At 44.3% G+C, this 23,842-nt stretch overlaps 1 protein-coding gene across 7 annotated transcripts in view; it reads right to left on the reverse strand.

Annotated features, from left to right (window-relative positions):
- Positions 1 to 879: 879 nt before the first annotated feature.
- TNK2 (tyrosine kinase non receptor 2) overlaps positions 880 to 23,842 on the reverse strand; it is a 164,829-nt gene continuing 141,866 nt past the window's right edge. For 4 of the 7 annotated variants that reach the window (XM_086944602.1, XM_086944603.1, XM_086944600.1 and 1 more), the window contains 4 exons: positions 18,464 to 19,920; positions 8,130 to 8,225; positions 5,763 to 5,890; positions 880 to 3,068 (listed from right to left, as the gene is read on the reverse strand). In XM_086944602.1, the coding sequence (XP_086800728.1) occupies positions 3,062 to 3,068; positions 5,763 to 5,890; positions 8,130 to 8,225; positions 18,464 to 19,920 (1,688 nt within the window). In that variant the 3' untranslated portion in view covers positions 880 to 3,061. Of the gene's footprint in view, positions 3,069 to 5,734; positions 5,891 to 8,129; positions 8,226 to 18,463; positions 19,921 to 23,842 lie in introns of all 7 variants that reach the window. The other 3 variants (XM_086944606.1, XM_086944604.1, XM_086944601.1) reach the window with 1 other exon arrangement.

The following is a 23,842-nucleotide window of genomic DNA, read 5'->3' on the forward strand; positions in this document are numbered from 1 at the left end:
GCTACGGCGGGCTATAATGCTATATTCTAACTCCACGCAAACTTTGATAATAGAATATGTTATAGCGTGAATCAAGGTAAATATAATTGCAGGTTTCGTTTTTTATACACTCACTCGAAAGTACCTAAACACACTACGGGAAGTGGTCCTCCTGATTCCCCGGTCCTCAAAAAGATTAGGATTGTCGGGTTCTGACAAGGTTAACCCAGGCCATGAGGACTGAGTCGGTTCCCACAGTGTGGGTTAAACATGTTTGACTGATTGACACACACACACACACCACAGCGGTATTTCTTTCGTCAGGCTGTATGGTGCATCATTCCACCTCCTTTCGAGTGCTCTGCATTGCAATGCACGTGGGACTATTTTACAACTTAAAGGTACTCGGAATCATCACAATGTATGTAGAAATCAATCATATTTTGTTTTAGACATTTTACCACAGCAGGCTGCTTTCAATGTGTTAGTCAAGATTCACATGTAAGCCAGACCGTTTGTTTCTTTTCTGCAGCAGCAACCACACAAGTATGTGGGTAGGTGTGTTATGCACGAGTGTGCGTCATTCTTGCAGTCCATGTGAACAAAGAGGGTGTCCATTGAGTGAGAACTGTGTGTGCACCACGAGCACTGTGTTTGTTCAAGGCTGCCCACAAACTTGTGTGACAGAAGGGAGCGCCTCATGCAGTGTGGAGGGGTACAGCTTTATACCTACTTCCTGGTATCATATGACAACAGCAGAGAATCGACATTATTTTCTTAATCCAGGGCCATGCATAAACTAGAAAGCACTTCAAATAAAAATAAAAATTGAGGCAAATTTCCAGGAAGTTTCGCCTCTGCACTATTCTGCAGAAAATGAACAACCACAGGACACACAACTTCATTGTAAGGACTTTTAAACTTTAAAAACAACAAAAAAAAAGCAACACATGAAGAACATACAAACAGAACACCAACAAGGATGAGAAATTAAAGTCAACATCATCTTCGATAAAAACAGAACATGTTCTAGAACAACTGAAAGCAACAAAGAAGAAACGAAGCGAGCTCGTCCTGAACCAAGCTGTCGTAGACATGATGAGACAAGCTCCTACAGTTCAACGAGTCAAACAGTGTCGAGACCAAAGAAACAGGGGAACTAGAAGACTTGCTCATACTCAGTTAAACCACTGGTTACCACGATGGGATCTGAGTCATGGTAAGAATCAGACCCTTGCCACATGGCAGCTTTTCTCATGAATGCACAACAATATGACACTTCTCTCATCTGAGAGAAGTGTCATATTGTTGTAGAAGACAACGGCAGAAAACTGTAGCAATAATGGCAAACAGGAAAAAACAACCAATAAAATGTAACAATCTTTTATCGCTTGAAGAGGCATTTAACCCCCTAAAAGATACAGTGCCTCAAACTCAACCTGCACTTAAATACACTATCCCAGCAGTTAAATGCACTCTCTCAATAGGAGTTTTTTTTAACCAAACGACACTTTGGAAATGCCCCATCAGCAATCCTTTATGGAAAGGATCAGTGGGAGAAGCCATCTGCTACCTTTGTAAAACTACCTCGTATGTTTCTCAAACTGTGAAGACATTTTTCTAACCTATTCTGTTTGGAGAGCACAGAGACTCACAGCCTTGGCTACATACAGCCTGTCATTTTTTTCATATGTACTTTTATTGCAAAACCTGCAGATGGCGCTGTCTCCTAATGACCTTAGAGAAGAGGAGAATGTTCAAGGTGACAATACAGACCCAGTGAGCTTGGTGGACACAGAGTCTTGCTTTCAATGGTATGCGGGGCGAGGAGTTCTGAAGCAAAGACCTCATTGTAGTTTCTTATTAAAGACATGTTCCATCAAATAAATCAAGTTACTAACATCAGAAATAAACCTTCTTTGTTAATTTAACATTTACTATTGCTGCAATATCTGAATGTTGTAGCCATCAATTATTCCAAATTGGACTTAATTATTGTTTCAGCTTCTATCACTTACTTCAGTTTTACGTCACTGAATTTAAACTTTTCAGCAAAGTGCAAGCAAGAACTTTGCTCATCTTGGAAGTTAAAAACTGCCATAAGTCACTTTTACAGACTTGCGTTTATCTTTGGTGTAAGTGCACTCGGTGCTTTACTGAGCAGGTAAACATTGGTAAAATGTCGCTAGGGGTGTGCAAAGCTTCAAACTTCACCATTCAGGTTCTACAAAGTTGGTAAACTACCTTCTGTGCCAAGCTTTGCAACTTCCTAAACGAGAGACGTTTGACACAAAAAAAAGATGTACGCGTTCATTTTCTCACACATTCTTTGCGGGAGAATTTTCCTACAAAAAAATTTGCTTATGTGAGTGCTTCTCCGGCAAAACCTATTTATTGAAAGTGAGGTCTCATCTTTTGTTTTTAATCTCACTAACTCAGTGCGTTAAAGAAGATTTTACATTTTGTAAAGAAAAAAAAAGCTGTGGAGCAAAAACTTTGCAACTTCATGAGGACAACCACACTTGTATCTCTCCAACATGAATGAAGCACATTCAGGAAGGAAAGAAATACTTAACAAAAAAGTCACAAACAAAAGAGTCGGAAGCTAGACAGACATTTTTGCACATCTAAGCTTTTCACAATCATTTTGTTTTCTCCAAATAAAATTTATATTTATATATTTATATATTATACTTACACATCTCTTTATAAAAAAAAACACAATGAGCTACCCATATGATGGGAAGAACAAAAAAAATACACACATCTCGATGAGAAGTAACACGGGTGATGTCCACAAGAGAAACACTGGATTGGTTGCGAGGTCGGCTGTTAGGAGAATGTCCAGAGTAGCACCAGAGAGGCGGGATCTTTCTCACAAGGAGGAGTCCTACCGCCCCGCCCTCTCCACCTCATGCTCTCGCCACTTGAGTTTCCATTCAGAGATTCCACTGTTCTTGCACTCCCTGGCTCAGTAGCCAATGTCTTTATGTTAATACCGATCCTGGGCCATGGTTCTGGACTCCAGCAGGTGGCGCTCAATGCTCTGTCTTGGATTTCCAGGGCATGTTTCTAGGTTTCATCACCGTCTGCAAAAAAAAAAAGGACAGGAATGTTTTGAATCAGTATTGTGGCCATTGGCAATATTGTGTTATAATGTTAATTATGGGGTTGTTTTATCCTGAGCACAAACAGTAAGCATTCAGGTTCATTATTTTATGCCTGACCCGGAGGGCCATCTTTGCTACAGTAAGCATTGAGGTTCATTATTCTATGCCTGACCCTGGGCACCATCTTTGTTACGGTAAGCATCGAAGCTAATTATTCTATGCCTGACCCTGGGGGCCATCTTTGCTACAGTAAGCATTGAAGTTCATTGTTCTATGCCTGACCCTGGGCACCATCTTTGGTACGGTAAGCATTGAGGTTCATTATTTTATGCCTGACCCTGGATGCCATCTTTGCTACAGTAAGCATCAAGGTTCATTATTCAATGCCTGACCCTGGAGGCATTCTTTGTTACAGTAAGCATCAAGGTTCATTATTCTATGCCTGACCCTGGTCGCTGTCTTTGTTACGGTAAGCCTCGAGGTTCATCATACTATTCCTGACCCTCAGTGCCATTTTTGTTACAGTAAGCATCAGGATTTATTATTCTCTGCCTGACCCTGGGCGCCATCTTTGCTACAGTAAGCATTGAGGTTGATTATTTTATGCCTGACCCTGGGTGTCGTCTTTGCCACAGTAAGCATCGAGGTTCAAGATTCAATATAAGACCCATGGCACCATCTTTGTTACAGCAAGCATCAAGGTTTATTCTTCTATGCCTGACCCTGGATGCCATCTTTGTTACAGCAAGCATCAAGGTCCATTCTTCTATGCCTGACCCTGAACGCTAACTTTGTTACAGCAAGCATTAAGGTTCATTATTCTATGCCTAACCCTGGATGCCATCTTTGTTACGGTAAGCATCAAGGTTCACTATCCAATGCCTGATCTTGCATCATGGAAGCGTACTAACAAACTTTGACGGAGATCCGAGAACAGGAGCAGGAGTATGTTAATTCAGTTCATTTAGAGAAACCCAAAATGGTAAAACAAAAACGTTATAAGACAATTGTAGTGAATAACCATTTTATTAAATGACCATAACGGCAAAGATACCACAGTGAAAAACTGTAAAATACACCCCAGATCTGATAACAAATACTGGGTCTGAATACAAAACTTCAAAAAGGCGGGGGGCGAAATTGCAGAAATCAACCGGCATAACAAATAAGGAGAGTAAGTAAAGAAGTAAAAATCAAAAGGACAGGGGAGCAGAAAGACATATCAAAAGGGCTGAGGGGTGTAGAGGGAATCTCTTGTGGACAGCAACTCACTAGTAAAAGAAGAAAGTAAAATCAGGGATAGGTATAAAAAGTTCAATAAAGGAAAGTCCTGGATAATTAGACTTTGGTGTGAACTCCAGACCACGCGGAGAAAAGCAGAGAAATCTAAGCATGTGCAAGAACAAAAAGAAAGTGGGTCAAAGACATTTCCCAACTAACCAGAAAGGCCATTGGAAGAGAGGGAGAGACCCACGGGAGAGGGGACCCCTAACGGAAGAGAGGGGGACCCCCACAAAAGAGAGGGGGACGCCCACAGAAGAGAGGGGGACGCCCAGGGTAGAGAGAGGGACGCCCATGGAAGAGAGGGGGACGCCCATGGAAGAGAGGGGGACGCCCATGGAAGAGAGGGGGACGCCCAGGGTAGAGAGAGGGACGCCCATGGAATAGAGGGGGACGCCCACGGAAGAGGGGGGACAACCACGAAAGAGAGGGGGACGCCCACGAAAGAGAGGGGCACGCCCACGAAAGAGGGGCACGCCCACGAAAGAGAGGGGCACACCCACAAAAGAGAGGGAGACGCCCACAAAAGAGAGGGAGACACCCACAAAAGAGAGGGAGACACCCACGAAAGAAGGAGACGCCCACGAAAGAGAGGGAGACGTCCACGAAAGAGGGAGACGCCCACGAAAGAGAGGGGGACGCCCACGAAAGAGAGGGGGACGCCCACGAAAGAGAGGGGGATGCCCACGAAAGAGAGGGGGACGCCCACGAAAGAGAGGGGGACACCCACGAAAGAGAGGGGCACACCCACAGAAGAGAGAGGGACGACCACAGAAGAGAGAGGGAGGCCCACAAAGGAGAGGGACGCCCACAGAAGAGAGAGGGACGCCCACAGAAGAGAGAGGGACGCCCACAGAAGAGAGAGGGATGCCCACAGAAGAGAGAGGGACGCCCACAGAAGAGAGGGGGACGCCCATGGAAGAGAGAGAGAATCCCACAGAAGAGAAGGGGACTCCCACAGAAGAGAAGGGGACTCCCACAGAAGAGAAGGGGACTCCCACAGAAGAGAAGGGGGCGCCCACAGAAGAGGGGGGGCCACAGAAGAGAGGGGGCGCCCACAGAAGAGAGGGGGGCGCCCACAGAAGAGAGGGGGGGCACCCACAGAAGAGAGGAGGCGCCCACAGAAGAGAGGGGGTGTGCACAAAAGAGGGAAAGCCCATTGAAGAGGAGGACCCCCATGAAAGACCATGGAACCGCGGGATACCCACTGAAGTGTGATAAACCCATGGAAAAGGGGATGCCCAAGGAACAGACATGTCGATGGAAGGCAGTGCTGATGGGCGCCTGGTGCCTTAAAGGTCAGATGGCACACAAAAATGTCTGAGCAGAAGTCCAGAAAAATTACCATCCAACAACTCACAAACCTGGAACAGGCACTGGGTATTGTCTTACTTCTGTCGTGTCACATTGTAGTATTCTAGCAAGTGGGAGCTTGCTTGTTCCAGGTTCCAGTCAAACCTCTCCAGGACCTTGTGACATTCTACTCGTGTTTTCAGGCCCAGGCAAAACAGCTGCTCCACCTGTCAAGAGAAACAGAAACCCCAGACGGTCATGGAAGCAGGCGTCCAGCAAGGCTTACAGTAGGACACAGACTAGCAAAGGGGGAACCTTGAAGGCCAAACCTTGATAGGAAAAATAACAGCAGCCAAAAAAACGTTGTACCAGCAAATGTGACAAAAAAGACCCATATGATCCAGAGACCGCTTTGCCAGTCCCAGTGAAGGGAGATTCAAGAGTAGAGCGGCCACAGGGGCTGAGGCATGAGGACCACTAACACCAAGGGGGAGAATGACGAGAGCAGGTAAACCGGTGCCATGAAGAGAGAAAACATTGTTTACATTGCATGCCATTACAATGTACGTCGTTACCACGACTTGCTGTAGGGGTCAGAAGGTGTTGGATTTGTTAGATTTTCAATCCAACACCTTGCCTACTGTTGCCCACACTGGAGTTGGAATAGTAAATTTTAATATTCCAAACTCCAGCGCCCCCCCCACAGTAAATCGTTGGAACGACTTGCGTTGTAATGGCATGCAATGTAACATACGTTGTAATGGAATGCGTAGAAAACGCATGCGTTGTAAAGAGTGCTATTCCACAAAGAGGGGGAGGAAAATGGATGCTGCAGGGTGACGGCATTAGGAGGACTGGTGGCCGAGTGGCAGCGAAAGAGTTGCCACAGGGCAGGAGGAAGAGTTAAACGGGGTAGAACTGGTGAAAAGGCATGGTCATAATACCATGAAAAGTATTCTTGCTCCTAAAAGTAGGCAGCATAAGGCTTTAAGCTACACTTGCGGCTAAGAATTAGAGCACTGGTAACTAGTCTTCCTTTGTGGGTTTGGATCACTCGAAGCCTGCTAGTCAGGAGGTTTACAAGCCCCAGGTATAGGACATCACAACAATAGGGCAGTGATCCTGCAGAGGCTGAAGTTGGCCATTTTTTCCCCTCATAAGTGAGGAAAGTAATCATTCTCTGAAACATTCGTGAACGAAAGGTGCAAGTTGAAATGAATGGGATGAAACTAAGAATCTAAGTAGAGGTTTCCAACCTCACTTATAAGGGATGTCATAATTGTCATGGTATTATGACTTACAAGTCCACTTTTGGAGACAGAGAGAGGGAGCGGTAGAGAGAGAGAGGGGGGGTAGGGAGAGAGAAAGGGGGGAAGATGGGGGGAGAAAGACGGGGAGAGAATAAGAGAGAGAGAGGGGAGAGACAGAGGGAGAGACAGAGAGAGGGGGAGAAGGAGAGAGGGGGAGGGGGAGGGGAGAGAGAGGGGGAGGGGAGAGAGAGAGTGAGGGGGAGAGAGAGCGAGACAGAGAGAAGAGAGAGAGGGGGAGAGAAGGGGAGCGAGAGAGGGGAAGGGGGAAGAGAGAGGGAGGGAGAGAGAGGGATAGAGAGGGGGATAGAGAGGGGAGAGAGGGAGGGGAGAGAGAAGTGAGAGACTTCGAGACAGAGGGGGGAGAGAGGGAGAGCAAGACGGGAGAGAGAGACAGAGCGGGGAGAGAGAGAGAGAGAGAGACAGAGAGGGGGAGAGAGAGATGCCCCTTCATTTCTGATAGATTGACTGAGAGTAGACAACCCAAGGGGAGCCTTGAGATGTTCGACCGGCCTGCTCACGGTTCGGACAGACTCATACGGGAAGCAGGTTCCTCTCTGCGCTCGCCTCTGCGCTACAGAACTCGACCACATTCTTTGCACAGCCCTTGGCTGACCACGTTTTCTTAAATTAGTTTGAAAAAGTTCCCATCTTAGCTCTGGGGCCCTCTCCGGTGCTTCTATGCATCCATGAATGTTAGTAACTCAACACAAAACACTGTGCCTCTTTTGTACTGTTGCCATGGTGATAATGTAGTAAGAGCCCCTCAGCCTCACTGTGGTACTGAATAACGAGTTCTCACTATGCCGGCACCAGGAACGCGAGGATGAGTCGAAGAGCGAATACAGCACTGATCACATGCCATCTACTTACCGAGTCTCAAAAACAACATGATGTTACTGTAGTAATCTGCTTCTTCTGTAATGCATCTCCTTGGCCCTGGTTCTCTGCCTGGTGCTCTAGCTATATGATGTCATTTGGAATGTTATGGATGTTTGTACTTGAAGGGGGAGCAGTTGGAGATGGGCTGAGCGGCCAGGAGGCTGCTCCAGGTGGGGCTTAAATTACGACTTACATTGGAATTTTCCAAGCTGTAACTTGAAGAATAAATTACAACTACATGAGCTGTCTACCAGACTTTATTGATTTCTACAGTCACCTTAAGATACTGGGTGGCCTTCTGGACATTCCACGCGTGGTTCTGCAGAGCCGCCTGGCACTCCTCTGTGGTCACCCCGTGCACCAAGTCCTGCACCTGCAAACGACAGGACAGATGTCACACAGCGAAGTAATGGCTGACCTACTAGTACGAGCAGGAGGACAATGTCAGCACACTGACGCGTCATCGATTCGAGGATCGGAAAGCATCACTTATAAGTTGACCAGTATCCCATTCAGGCCACCACCTGGTGTGATCGGAAACCTCTCCTGAGCAGCCATTTCTTGTAGAACAGTTTCCCTACATTGTTGACCTTTTTCTCAAATCACTTTGAAAAAATGATTTATAAGTTGATTGACAATTTACATCTTTTTGATCATACATGGGGTCTTTTTTATAAATTTAAGATGATATTGACTGTATAAAGCATATTTACTATTCATAGGTTATCCATTGATTTTAATATATTGTATGCATCACACTTCTTCCTGTTGTACTGATTTATCATATACCCATGTAATGGCGGTATTTATACCATTTCTTGATTTAATGTTTTTATTATTAGTTATTAATTATTTTTGTCACCATTGTCATTGCCCAGGTCTACTACTGTTTAATTGGTGTTTCTTTTGTTGATCATTGTATGTTTGAATTTGAAAAAACATTAATAAAGAATTGGAGAAAAAATCTGATGCTCGGGGGTAACAGTGAAGTCTGGACACATTTTATGTCCTGCAAAACAAATTCTTTAGACCAGTGGTTCTTAACCTTTTCACTTCTGTGCACCCCACTTAATCATTACTGGAACCTGGGGCTCCCACTAAATTGGAATCCGGGGACCCGCACGTATTTACCTGGGAGCCGATGACTCCGGCCTAAGAAGTTCCGATAATCTGAACTGCAAACCAATACATATAATATACAAAAATAACTATTCATTAAACAGCCATTCATCAAACAAATATACAAATGATGAAATATTTTATTCTATTCACAAGCAAGGTTTGAGTTTTTCCAAATTCGGTAGAGGCCACCCATCGTCCATACTATATTGTTTGATGCGCGTGCACCGATCCCAAGAATCAATTTGAGGATACTACCTTGGTTTTTACCTTTAAACTTCTTCACATTTACAGACCGTGTTAACATTTTCAACTGTACCTTTCCTTCTTTATTTATATACGCTTTATTAATCTATTAATATATTTTTTTTTATTCGAAGTAGTCGCAGACCCCCCCCGAGTAGGTTTTGAGGTACCCCAGAGAGCCCCAGACCACAGGTTAAGAACCGCTGCTGTAGACATTTCAGCTGGGAACAACAAGAACAGAGATTTTTACACCATTGTACGCCCAATGTACCCAGAGAAAGCCCCCCGCAAACCTCGCCAACCATTTAATCATCTCAGAAGGCCAACACCGCCCTGGAAGCCTAGGTATAGCTAAACTGGAGAAAAAAAACACACAAATTAAAATAAAGTAAAAAACCTGAAGGCAGACCTTCTCCATTATCCAGAGTCTGGAGTGATACCCCCTCTCTTGTACTTTTGGAAAGGGGTGAAGGCTGATGTTTTGGGTGGCATTAAATGCCTAACAAGCCAGAAAACTACTTCCATAAACATTCTGCCTCACTGTAAGCAAGGACTGAATGGTACTGACCTGTGCAGCACAGCCCATGTGCTACTTAATGTGGCAGCCTGTGTGCTACTTAATGTGGCATCCAAGACAGGCCTGATTGTTAATTAACATTGCAGCTCTTCGCATGCATTTAAGACACAAAAATGTGTGCTGCAAAGGTAAGCTGAAGAAAGCAGCCTAACTTGTTGGTTTTGATTTGTGCAACTAAATCATGTGCTGTGATTGCCATGTTTTTTTTCAACCCCTAGTAACAGGAGAGGGGAGGAAAAGGTCCATTCTCTGGTGCATGCATTGTTTGTAAACAAGGTAGCTGAGAGACAGCTGCAAGGGAAGCTGACCTTGTGTGTTCTGTCCCACAGAAACAAGGAAGGGAAGTAGCAATAAGTGTCCACATACGCTTTCTTGATCAAGAAGCAGTGTTCGACTATCCTATGCAAGCGGGAGCCGCGCATGCGCTGGACCCATGCACTCCATTGAACGCCATGCTTAGGAAAGGTGACTTGACGCATTGCTGAGAACTTGTCCATTCATGCTGTCAGACGGCTTGTTGGAAATTCAGTCAAAACAAATAGAACAGAGATATGGGATGAAATGGGTTTGGTGTTTGTAAAATATACAACCATTATAATGCATGGGATTTGTAGATGGATGGTGCATAATAGATAAACGCATGGTGAAATTGAAAACATTCTGTGAGCGTAGTAGTTTCACGGTACGTCTACTACCTGTAGATGTGGGATTCTCTGACCGTTTTGTCTGGCTCCTAACACTCCCTTTAACTAGAGCCGAACAGTAGGCATGGAGTGAGATCAACCCGCCAGTAATCCTTTTATCCTAAAAGGTTGTATTTAACTTTAGGGTCACATTGGATCTACCATGTGTGACCCCATTCAACTTGTGGCTGTGACCCCAAAGTAGGGCCTGGTCCACTAGTCCTCTGAGGGCCTGGTACCCTAAAAATAAGCCATGCACACAAACTTAACCGGAAACGTCCAGAGCTATTTTCTGATCCTCCTCAGAGTGGGGAAGGTGTTTACATCCCCAATTATAAATACACTTTACATTTATAAAGGGCCCATGCAGGAGAATCAGAGTTGAAGTGCTAGTGTCAGTGGGTTTACCAGAGAATATGTGGGCTGCCCAGTGTTTAATTTGTAAAATAAATAAATAAGTGCCAGGGTCTTTGTCAGGAGATCGCTGCAGCTTGCGCAAACTATTGCCGCTGCCGAGCACAGTACCAACACAATCGCTAACAATCACATTCCTAGAAGTGCGACGGTCTAGACTCCTACAGGCCTCCACGGCTGTAAGAAGGACTTGGGTGGCCGGTATTAGTCCTTTTTAATGTATATTGAATTAGTAAACAACTATTGTTATGCTCATCTCTGAAACAGACAAACAGTGCCACCATGTGGCAAGCTGTCATAAGTGCCGGTGTTTACAATTAAGTGCCGGTGCCTAGCACCAGCAACAACTGGCTCAAATTAAGCACTGGTGCTGCCCTTTCTGCCCATTTGACAGGTCGGTGAGTCCCATCAATAGGTGGAGGAATGGTGGTCGGAGCAGATCAGGTAAACAATGGAGGTTTCTATCTATGAGACTGTTACAGAAGCTGTGGATGCAGCTGGACATATCACACCTTATGCAATATTAGGTTCTCCAGCGGGCTACGACCCATCTAGATTTATTAAAATGTTGTTAACCTACATGGAACACATGCCCTTTATTTCCAGGACGCAACTGCATGTAACCACGTATGACCCGACATTGCCAGGACAGGAATGGCCGACCTGATCTACACACACTTCTCACCCAAAAATAGACTGACTACCCATAAGAGGGACTGGTGAGTTGCTGGTGGGAGTTAATAGTAATAAAGATAGTTAAGGTATTTTATATTAAAACAGTGAGGCCTTATTCAAACACCTACGTATACACAAACCCCTGCCATTAATCCACATATTATAGATGCAATAATAAGGCAATGCATAGCTAGAAAGACCTATCAGTGGGAGGTGATTTTATCCATAGTCAACTCTGCAGGACAAACCCTGGATAATTATTATGTGCCGTCCTACAGGATGGTCCCTAATACACAGCAATGAAAGTGGCGCCACATCGATTTGCGACCCTATACACCAAAGCACGTGGCCTACCATCGATAGCTGTGTTATCAGAGGTTTTCAAGAAAGAACAAGCAAAGCGGGGTACGTCACCTCCTGTGGACCTGGGTACATAAACAAAACTAGGTAACGTCAACAGCAATGCAGCTTTATCAACCATACGCATAGGATTTGGTGGGGCGCCACCGGATCAGAAAGAGGTGGAGCAACCCCAAATTATCTCCCAAGTTTATGTCCCAAATGGAAAATATATCCTTGGTATAAAGTCTCAAATGCCTCAATTAAAATCTAAAGGTCTGATTTAGATATCGCAGACAGTTACTCTGTCACAATGGTGACGGACATCCAGTCAGCTGAAATATAAATACCATGGGATATAATGGGACTTATTTTTCAGCGGACGGGAAATCTATCACCGTTATGACGGGGTAACAGATCCGCCAGGATCTAAATCAGGTACTAAATCGGAGAACGGATAGAACCCACAAAAAAAAAACCAGAGGTGCCAGGAAGAGTGTGTGAAACCCCTGGGAGGTTTTTGAAAAAAGAAGGAGGGTAAACAAGTTGTGTGTCAAAACAACACTTTCAAAAGAAAAAGCAGCTGCAACCCTAAGGAAGGAGGCCTCACAAAACAAGAGCGTAGAAAAGGCGGCAGACGTTCTAGACAGTAGAGCAGACAGAACACTAGTCCACCTGAAACGCAAACCACTCCCGGGCACAGAGGAGGCTACTGACTATGATCAAATCGAACTACCCAGGATGGGCATGTAAATAAATCAGTTTTAATTAAGATAATAATCTTTAGGGTTTTCTTGACACACCTTATAGATTCCTAGGATATGAAGCTTGCGGAGGAAGACTGCGCCCACACGAGCTATAATGACGGTCTAACCGGACAAGAAGTTCTGATCGTGGTCTTCACGTAACTAGTGCCCCAGTCACCGAAGAACTCGTGTGCCACTCATTCAGAATTAACAATACACAAACCAAGCGCTTCACAACAAAAGGCAATTTCAGGAGTGATTTCTTTATGAGATTAACAGCAATCCTTGGGATTTCCTTGTAAGAAACACGATCCAACTAAACCGGAGGCAACGCAATTGTGATAAAGTGCAAAATTGGGGAATAATCTCTCTATGACCACCTACCATGAAAACCCCTATTTTTCCAGTATTAAAACCCAATAGTCCTGGAGATTAGTACTTGACAATTGCAATTTAAACCAACACTGTAAAACATATCCTGTACAAAATGCCCACAGTCCTGGATTCCCGATGCAACTCAGAAATTGAAAATGCAAAATTACAACTAACAATTTTTTACCCAAACCACAGCTCGTTTTACAGCTTTGTTTTACTTAACAATATCTATATTAGGGGGGACAAATACACCTTTACAAGCCCACCTTAACGGTATAAAGATAGCCCAGTTTTTTTCTGCCTGCATCATTGAATAGTTGTAGAAAGACGCGAGGCCCCTTAAGTAGACAGAAGAATTGAGACACTGGTGACAGCAAGCTTCAAATTGAATCTCACAAAGGTCCTAAATAGACCATTACAATGTAATCCTCCAGGGATAGGTGTTAACCAGTGAGGGAAAAGGTCTCACAAAAGAATTGTTGAAGAGGTGTGGGCCCTGCAGCCCCAAACACTCTCAAAAGGCTACATAGTGGGGTTTCTGAATTTTAGATGGACATTTCTCCCACATGACGTGAAAAGAGCGAAACCAGAGTCCTATTTAATTGTCCCTACATTTACTGGGAAGAACTCGAAGGAAGAAAACACTCAAATCCTAAGAGACATCCAGAAGGACAAGATGTTCAAAGCACATTTGAAAACTGAGGACAAAAAATCAAAACTTAGTATTAAGAATAGCTTCTAGTCAGGAGGGTTTCACTTAAATAATGTACAGTGAAGGCTGGACCACACCGATCGCGTACAAATCACATTTATATCAAAACAAGTGAGAAGCGCTTCACTTCGATAAAGAAAGCCCTCAAAGGGTTCCAGATGTCCATCACTGAAAGAAGACCCACCACACACGACAAACGAATCAATATAATTATTCTAATATCGTAATTATAGACAGATAGTAAAGAAAGTATACCAACATGTGCACTAAATGCTGTGGGCCATAAGCCACACCCACCAAGAAACCTGTGGTCTTGTCTTGAGTAATTGTAAATGTAATCTGTAAATACGTGTCCTATCTCTTCTGTATTCTGCACCCGCCACCTCCGAATTGACTTTTTACTCTTGTGATTCCAAGTCTTTTTGTACAATCCTATGATTCCTGTAAAGCGGTCTGATACCCCAACGGGTCAAGTTTGCGCTCTATAAAACACAAAAATAAAATAAAATAAATAAATAGCTCAGTCATTTAATTCGAATAGGATCCACCGTTAAACACCGGAATTCCTGGAATATCAGCAAACAAGTCCACAGACCCCCAACATCCAAAGCACAGAGTGGGTATCAAACTGTCTTTTAAACAGAACGATTGGTACAAACTGAGCTAGGTAGGAAAGTTTGAGGATTCTGAATCTAAAATAAAGCAATTGCACGTGGAGCCCTTTGGTGATTCAACAGCACAGGTACCTGAATCAAATGCCCTCCTCCTAGTGTTACACCCCCTCATATACTTCCCTCCCACTACGAATGTTTCTGACTCTGCTCTACTGTACAGATTTAAACCATTGTGAATCCAATGGTTACAGAGATTTGCAGGGATAAAGAGCAGATCTGGGCACGGATAACTAACTGCCTTCAGAAGGCGGCTTCCGATGGTGGATGGTCAGCAAATTAATCCACACCAAAGGCAATCCAGCGGCTGATCAAGCTACGAAACCCGTGGCTCACATACCCAAAGAAGCAGCAGCACACAGCTAAAGTTGATTCAAAATACACTCAGCAACACAATCGTCACACAATAAGAGAGCCCTGTCTCCAGGCTTTCAGCGGATCTACCTGGGACAACATCGGATCCCTAACGTTCAAATACCAGGACTGGGTGATCGCGACATGCAAACGATTTCAAACTGTTTACCTCGATCCAGCCAACTCAAACCAGTAAATAAATATAAATATAGGTAGATGTATATTATTTTAATCAATCTGTGTGGCTGTGGCCACGGCGCCGGGTCACCGCTTGCGCAGCAGTAAAAGGTATGCGGTACTTGGTAGCAATGGGTTGAGTTTGCCCCTTTCACTGGCCGGGACACGATTGAAATTGGACCAGACCTTCAAATCTCACATCCCTTACAGCCCTGTTCAAATGGGGAGTAGAGAGAGATTCGCGGATTGGTTTCTACAGGTCTCAACAACAACTAGGATGGTTTTCCAGCAGATCAGAGGCAAGGCGGAGCTGCGCCGACGCGGGAGAGGGAGACTGGATTTGTCACAAAATTCGCCTATTTCAAACCACTGATTTGACCCAGACGCTCACTTCTATAAGCCGAATCACACAAACCTGACTCAAGTGTATCTTTGTTGACACAAAATGAATTTGCCTACATTTTTAAATCAGTACACAGAACCAATTCACTCTGGTGATTACTGGGCATGGAGTGTTGGGAAAAAGAGGGGTGGCAAAGTAAGGGAACATACACTTTCCTACATGCTATTATAATAAAAACTGTATTTTTATGCCACTATTCAATAAACAAGATTTGTTTTCGCAGATATTAGAAAAATACTAATGTCTATTGATCCTAGGAAAAAGTGACATACAATTCCCTAATTCGAAGTGGATGAGAGTGTTAAATACTGAATAAATGAATGCTCAGACTGCCAAGGGTACTTTCAAGAAAGTAACAGGCGAGTCCAAAGGAACACACCTTTGGAAGCTGCACAGAAATGAATGTCAGACTTGGCATAGCGGCATGGACGTAGTTTCGTCAGAAAGATGATTTTTTTGGGGAAAGGGGGGGGGGCAAGGGGCAGTAGGAAGGGAGAGGAGTGCAGATTGTCAGGGGGTACTTATAATTGAATATTTTGCACAATAACCATTTAAAGTCCCTTAAAACAGACACGAGAGTGTGTGTGTGTGTGTGTTTTTGTCTGCATGTGTATGTAAACATTCCAAGTGAAATCTGATCAATACCTCTCCATATCCAACTTAAAGCACCCGTACCCAACTATTTACTATAGCCTTATAATACCGGCTATTAATGGCCCGCTTCAGTGTTAAAGGCCCGAGCCGAAGGAGAGGAACTTTAACATGTGAGCGGGACTTCCATGGCCGGTACAGCCCAGCTACAAAGAGCTATAAGGCTATTAGAACATTTTGCCACTAGAGGGCATAATGTTCCGACAAATACAACAAAGGCCTTTCGGAGTTCGAGGGGTTTAAATTCGCTCGGAGACGCCTTTGAAAACAACATTGGAATGTTGCTTTGCGGGCCTTTACTGGCCAGTAGAAGCAAGGAGCACTCCATTGTCTGCAATGGAGCTCCCAACATTCCAATGTTCTAATACAGAATACATTTATTAGAGGGGTGTAACTCCCCAAACACCCCCTAAAGTTAAGCTCCTACTAGGGGGACTACTAGTAGAGGGAATCCTGGGTATGGTAAAGTTCATGTTAACACATATAGCATCAGAAAATTCTGTGATAAATGGTCTGAAGAATATCCCAAGTCTTAGAGCAGAATGAACTGAGTGAAAAAGAAATTCTTTACTTTCAGAAAAGACATCATATGCTCTGAAAATTGCCCCAGAAACTTTACAAAACTTTACGTTTGAGCTGGAACAATACCAAACTATATTTGCATTGCAATCTTGTTTACAGCTTTTGAATTCGTAGAGTGCTCGGGAACCTTGTCCAACAACTTCGTAATATTTGAACCATAAGGTATGAAAGATCAACAAAAACATGGAACACCCTGTACGCAACCTACGCTTTAGCCTTGGAGGAGGAATTTGTGTCATCCCTATTTAATCGATATGAAAAAACACGCATTACATAGTCAATCTGTGGATTCTTTACAATCCCAATAATTTTTTTAAGTACTGAGGGGTGTTAATTTAACAAATAAATGAGGTGGTGTAAGGAGTTCGGGAACGCTCTTGTATATTAATCCTGGAAAATCCATCCTCATTGAGCTATTTATTGGAACAACAACGTATAGTGGATTGTTCCACGCGCCAAGGAAGGGGGAAAGACTTTCATCGTCGGACAGATCCGACCGCAGGTACTGAGTAGTAACTTCCCCTTGGTACGACAAATCAGGAAACCAAAACAAGTCTAAGCCTGAGGTCTATCAAAGTAGTAGTGATTCAGCGCCTTGTACTAACTTTTGAGACTAATTTATAGTGATTTATATGACAAAAGGCAACTAGTTGATTGAACTATCTTGATCTCATTCATCCCTAAATTTATTGATCAAAGACACGAAAGGGGCAAAAAACATTGGCAAAGAGTTATCTACAATGTTATGCAAATAACCAAATGTCATACACAAAGTGACCATAAACCAGTATTAAAATGAAATAGGAAGCTAACACACAGAAAGACAAAGTCACAAAAAAAAACATTCTATACAAATATTTACACTCTATACAATTTTTTTTCTTCAAAGTTCTTAAAGGTCATGTATCGTAGATACAATTCAGAGAAATAAGTAAAAATAGGATGATGAAGAAACAGACCAAAACTCCCCACCGTGCAAAAACAAGAAATACCAGTTATATCACAAATACCTAAGTATGGGTAGTTTGGTAAAGATGAATGCCATTCTGTGTATCTCATGATGCTCACAAAAGGGAAAAAACAAGAAGAGAGATAAGAAAAGATTTTTAAAAAGGGTAAAGAAAAAAGTGGGGAAATTAGAGGCACTAAGAAAAAACAAACAACGGAGTCCCTAAAACAGCCTAGAATTCTGTATGTTAAAAACAATTTCTCCCAAATCCTTAACATACGCAAATAGACCCAGTGCGTAAGAATATTTATTACAAAACCGTAAAGTAAAAGGGAGTATAGTTAAACGGTTTGGTAACAGTTGCTGCTGCCCCCCCAATTATGTTCTACTCTAGTTATCAGGGTTAGAAGGATGAATGGCTGAGTTGGTCCTGCTAAGATTCGAACCTGTGACTACTGGGCTATTCCCTTGGTTATCATAAGAATCTAACTAAATGTTCATTTCATGACTATATTGTTTTGTAAAATGCTAGATTCTAATAAGATGCCGATTCGTAGTGCTGCCTCCATGTTGTACCAGGACAATGTTTCAGTCACAGTTCCCTTCAGATAAATTTAAACAAACAAGACCAAGGTTTGAAAAGAAAAGGCAGGAGCTATTACACTTTCACTGGGTGTCACAAAATTTCAAAGTATTCAACTACTAGACAGCTATAACATTTATTATCTCTGGTTCTCATAAAAAAACAATTAATTTGGAGAAAGATCAAGTTTAGTTATCTCAGTTGATGTAACTTGGTGCAAGTCCTGAATTACAAAAGTTAATAAAAGTAATGTTGGAGTTTGGAATCTGATGTCACAGGTGACCACTAAACCCTATCAGAGAGCCGCCATTTCTCAAATAAGATACAGGACAGGAAGAGGAAAATCCGCACTTACCATTCTGATTTTTTCAGAGGGCTTGAACCCATCGGGCCCGTCGTAAACAATTTTCTGCAGGCTGTGCGACATCTTCACGGGACACTTGAACCCAGAGTTGCTATTGTTGGACGAGAAGTTCGCTTTAAAGTCCGACTGTTGCATCATGGGTCGGACTGTGGCGGTGGTTATGGTCCTGGTGGTGGTGGCGGCCTCGTCGGGGCTTCTCGCCTCCTTAAAGAACTTCTCATACTTGTCCAGGTAGGGCGGCCTCTCGGGCAGCAGGTAGTAATGAGTGTTGCTGACTTTCTTCCCATCTTTCACAATGGGGAGGATGCAGGGCCCCTTGGCGCACTCATTGCCCTGGGCCTGAATCACCTTCGGGGTGGCGTATTTCGGGTCGGAGGCAAAGCTCTGGGTGGTTGGCATGGACTTCCCGGGGGATGTCGAGAGGTATGCCCCCACAGTCATGGAAGAGAGGTGGTTTGCCCTTTGCTGCGGTGAACCCACCTGCAGGGGCATGGGGCTGGGAGTCCGAGAAGAGGGCTGGGATAAGGGGTCCCTGGGCGGAATCTGAGGCGGCCGGAACTCCTCTCCAAGGAACGCTGGGGAGAGCTCCCCCGACCAGCGGCCATGCTCGTTCCTCTTGATTGGCCTGGGCGGGATGGGGACTCGGGGTGGGATTAGCGGTCTGTCCTCCGATAATGTTAGAGTAACGTTCACAAAGGATGGACTCAAGTTGGGGCTACGACTGGGCGGCACAGAGGAGGTCAGCGGTACATTGAGGCGTTTCATGCATTCCAGCTGGAGTTCCTCAAAGATCTCCGACGTCTGTACAAAGCTAGCTGGCTTCACCTCCTTGGGAGGGAGAAAAAGATTATCTTCCACCACTTTAGCCCTTCCCACACCCTTCTCTCCTCCTGGTACAAATGCATAGTTTGTCTCCCCCTTTTCCTTAGTCTTTTGGAGGTCTGGTAGTCCATAATTGGACCTCTGTGCTACCAAAACATCAGAGCTGTTTATCGAACACACTTCAATGTCATCCTCGTCCTGAGCCACGTCGTCGTAGGCCGGCGGCGGGGGCAAGGGTTTGGAGTCCCAGTCGACCACCGGCGTGGGATGCAGAGGCCGTGGGAGGGACCTGGAGGGGCTCTGTGGGGGGGTCTTGTCCAACAGAGAGAAGGCCTCCATGGCTAACTTGGCCAACGAGGGCGCGGTCAGTTCCACCACCGGAGAAGGAGTTGATGGGCTCAACGGGCTGATCTCCTCTCCGAAGTCGATCAATGTCACTTCCGACGAGAGAAAGCCGGGGCTCTTGGCACCACAGGGCTGCCGGTCGATAATTTTTGTGCCGGCCACTCGCGCAGAAGGCTTGATGAGCTTGAGTCCTTTCACCGGGATCTGCTTTCTGAGGTAAAGCTTCTTCAGCCCTGATGAGACGGTGTCCTCGTCCTCAATGACTGGGTCATAGGAAGGTCCTGGAACACAAAGAGAAAACACGAGTCACTTCGGCATTGGAGAAAGCGGAAGGCACGTCACTCACCAGTCAATCTCACAATTGTACCCATTGTCTAGCAGAGTTTCTACAATCATCTTGAGCCCCTCATGTTACAATTAAATGCAAATATAAACAACGCCGTATATGGTTTTCTGGAAATGTCCAACAGGGTCGCAGTTTATAAACTCATTAAATCTAATACTGAAACCTAGTCCATAGACTTAATGGACCCGCTTGTTTTCGCGAGTTTTGCACTTGCATTATAAGCACACCTTGTGCAGCCAAATTGTAGGTAAAATTTGCCCTGAGTGCTGCAGTCCAGTGTGGGTGAAACTGTTCTGGGGGTTGGTTGCGTTACTATTTTGAGGGAACATGGTCTTGCATTTTAGGCTGAACTGCCTGGGTCAGAGAACGTGTATGACATATTTGCTTATCGTACGGCCAAGTGTCTAATGGCACAGTGTTCATAAATTAATTTTGTGGATTATAACACTCTTTGGTGAATAGAACTTAATTCAGGTATAACGAAGGTAGACCTGGTGTAGGGTGCTGGTGGGTATCACCCTCTGATCAGGGGCATTGGTTGAGAAAGTAAGGAAGAATGCGCTGTCTACAATTAGATCAGTGTCCCCACCAAGTACGCCTGGAGAAACGTAAATAACTTAAAACACTTCTGTAGTTTGCTGATACTTGAATAAAGTACTTTATACAAGTATATACAGACTACAGAAGTGTTTTAAGTTATTTACATTTCTCCAGGTGTGCTTGGTGGGGACGCTGATCTAATCGCAGACAGCGCCTTCTTCATTACAGTGATCATAAAAACAGTGGAATGGAATGGGACTGGCTGGACGCGACTGGGAAGTACGGGCTACCAAATGAAAATAATGTGTAACCGGTGCCTTTTGGAGCTCAGAGGATACAACATTCCTATTTCCAAACATATATTTTTGAAAATCTCAACTTCCCAGACTTTAAATGGATGGTCTGCGGAAGCATTCACGCAGGCCCAACGCTGGAGGGTGACTACCATGGCTCCAGGATGGGCTCTCAGTGACTCCAATCTATCTCTTAGCGTATATCACCAAAGCACGGTTAAAAAACCCAATGTGCGGTGATACTCAACGTTTGACTGCTCAGAGTGAAAGGAAGGTAGACTTCGCTTGAAGAGTTGGTGGTACCCTTGAAGACATCCACGTTTCCTAGTAGATTTTCAAGTTGTGCCCAGACATGGCATATGTTTTTGCTGTGCCCGGGTGATAAACTTCATGTAGGGCCCAACATAACATGAGCACCTGTTTCCAAGTTTTTTTAAAAAGTCCACTTTGATGGCCATCTAGCCTTCGGGACGGGGTTTGGGCGGGGAAAGCTAGCTGTTGAACCTTTGCAGAGTTAGACCGGTGAAACTCAACGAAGGAGGTTACATTTTCAGCTGCACCAACAATCGTAGCCACCAATGCAGTAGAACAACTGTCCCATTTCCTACCTCTGCTTGCTTAATGATAATGTGTTATATTGCACAGGTGCATTATGGACGATCTCGCTTTTGACTAACGGATTCTTCCCCCTGATGAAGGGATTTGTAAATAATGCAAAGTTAATTCACTATCAGCATGTGATGCTTCAACACGATGAATACGAAATCTTCAAACAAAATAAATGAAGACCTTCATTAAAAAGTAGTGATGACAATATGAACATTAACCTGTTGACCGCGGCGCGAATTCCGCAGTGGTATGGGATTTTTAATCAGTGGGCGGGGTTCGGACGGCCCCGCCCGCCGTCCATCGCACATGCCCACCATCATGTGGGGCGGCCCGGGGCCATCCTGAGCACGGAACGGGTTAATCACTTTAAGGAATTACACTACTATGCTCACCAGGATTGCAAAGTGGGGACGTTGTTCTTGTCTAAGACAACGCTGTTAGTATGGTATTGTATTATTATTTCTGTGTCATGTTGCATCACTGTACCTGCTATCATCAGTAGCACTGCCTCTCATCTGCTTATCTCTACAGCAGCTCGAGGCTGATGTGAGCTTTTTCGCTCTCACATTGTAGGGAAGGGTTTGTGATGCATAACTCACATACATCTGTCGCGACGACAAGACCCTGTGACCTCAAAGTTGTTGTATTGCGATACTTGCAAGAGAACCCCTTGCCTTACCACACTCTCGCCACATAGGGAGACCCGCCTCCTGAGACGCGTGTTCCTACCTTGCAGGTCACAGAAGAGACTGTAAGCTACTCACAAATCAAGGAAAACTATCAGCCTCAGGAGGTTGCTTTATTCAATAATCTCTTGAACATCCCACAAGCTGGCTTTAGGCCAGGGCAGACTGCGTAGCTTGTAGTAACCTCAGTACTTGACAACCTTCGGATGCAGGTAGATCGCAGCGAGGTCGGGCATTGGTTCTCAACTTCACCGCAGCGTTTGATACCATAGATCATTTTACCCTTCTTGAAAGAGTCAAGATATTTGAGCTTCAAGACTGCGCTATAATGCATCAAATCATTTGTGTACGCTGTCGCAAAACAGTCCCTTGTCACTCTGCGCGTTCAGCAAACAGAGCTCAATATTACCTCCTCTCCTTTTTAAAGTATATGTGGGTATCACTAGCCTTCGCACCACTAAATCTGGGGTCCAATTATACTTGTATGCCGACAATGCGCAGTTTTTGTTCACATTGACATCAAAAGCCAACAAATCCATAAAATTCATCAGAATTCAAGAAAAACTGTTTTGTTCTCAGATGGATGGCTGACAATTTAATTAAATGGAATCCCCCCAGGATCAAAGCATCAATCGCATAGTACTTTATGGAGAATTGGGGAGGCCTCTTTCTGACCAAATGTTACGGGTCCTACGCCCTCTCCTCAGAACTCCTTTAAAAATCTGGGACTTGTACAGAATGCAAATGTACCCCTTGAACCACAAAACACTAATATCCCCAGGAGGTGTTTCTGGGTTCTTAAAGAGGACTTGCATTTTAATCCTCTTTGTTTCATAAGCAAATGTCCAGACTCGCTTGGACTTTGCAAACGTACGCTCCTTGGCTCATCAAAGAAACTAATTAGAAGACGACAATTAGTGCAAAAAGCAGCAGTGTGCTTCTCAGCGCAGTCAGGAACCATATCACTGCCAATTGTCGCCAGCTGCACTGGCCTTCGGTGGCAAAAATAATTCAATTCCTCTGGTATAAATAATTCAATCTAAAACCTTTGTTAGCTCACTTAAAGTGGTGCTTAGCCAGGCGCCTTTTGCACTGCGCTTGTGAAATATATTGTAATAAAAAAAAAATCTTAAAAGGGCTTAGCCTTTACTTTCCAATTGATCATCTGCTTGCCACTCTGTTTTCCTTGCTTTCTGTTCGTTGTTGCATCCTATTGTTGGGTTCAAGTTTCTCTTCATGTGTTTATCCCATCACTGGAGCCTGGACCAAGTACCCCTTCCTTTGAACTTTTCATCCACAATTTTTCTTTCATGGACCGACTTTTTTCTTCAAAATCAAGCGTGTTTGGTGACTTCATGTCGTTTGAGCAGCTGTGCTCACGATTTGGATTCTTTAAAACATCCAGCTTATTTGGTGATTGAATCTTTGTACTTGAAGGTTTCTCATTGCAAACACGCTCACAGAATGTTATGTTATGTTATGTTAATAACACTTCTATAGCGCACAGCTGCCCCAGCCAAGGGGCGTCCCGGCGCTTCAGAAAGAGTACCCAGACACAACACAGCAGTACAAGGGCGGAAGCGCACAGATCAGAATACTAAGATCTATGAGGGAACAGATGCGTTTTAATAGCCCTCCTGAACTTCAGAAGCTCATCTATTTCACGAATGTGGGACGGAAGAGAATTCCACAGTTTTGCAGCCAAAACCCGGAAGGAGCGACCTCCAGC

The sequence above is a fragment of the Lissotriton vulgaris genome, chromosome 11 (genome assembly GCF_964263255.1).
Source record: "Lissotriton vulgaris chromosome 11, aLisVul1.2, whole genome shotgun sequence".
Taxonomy (NCBI): Eukaryota; Metazoa; Chordata; class Amphibia; order Caudata; family Salamandridae; genus Lissotriton; species Lissotriton vulgaris.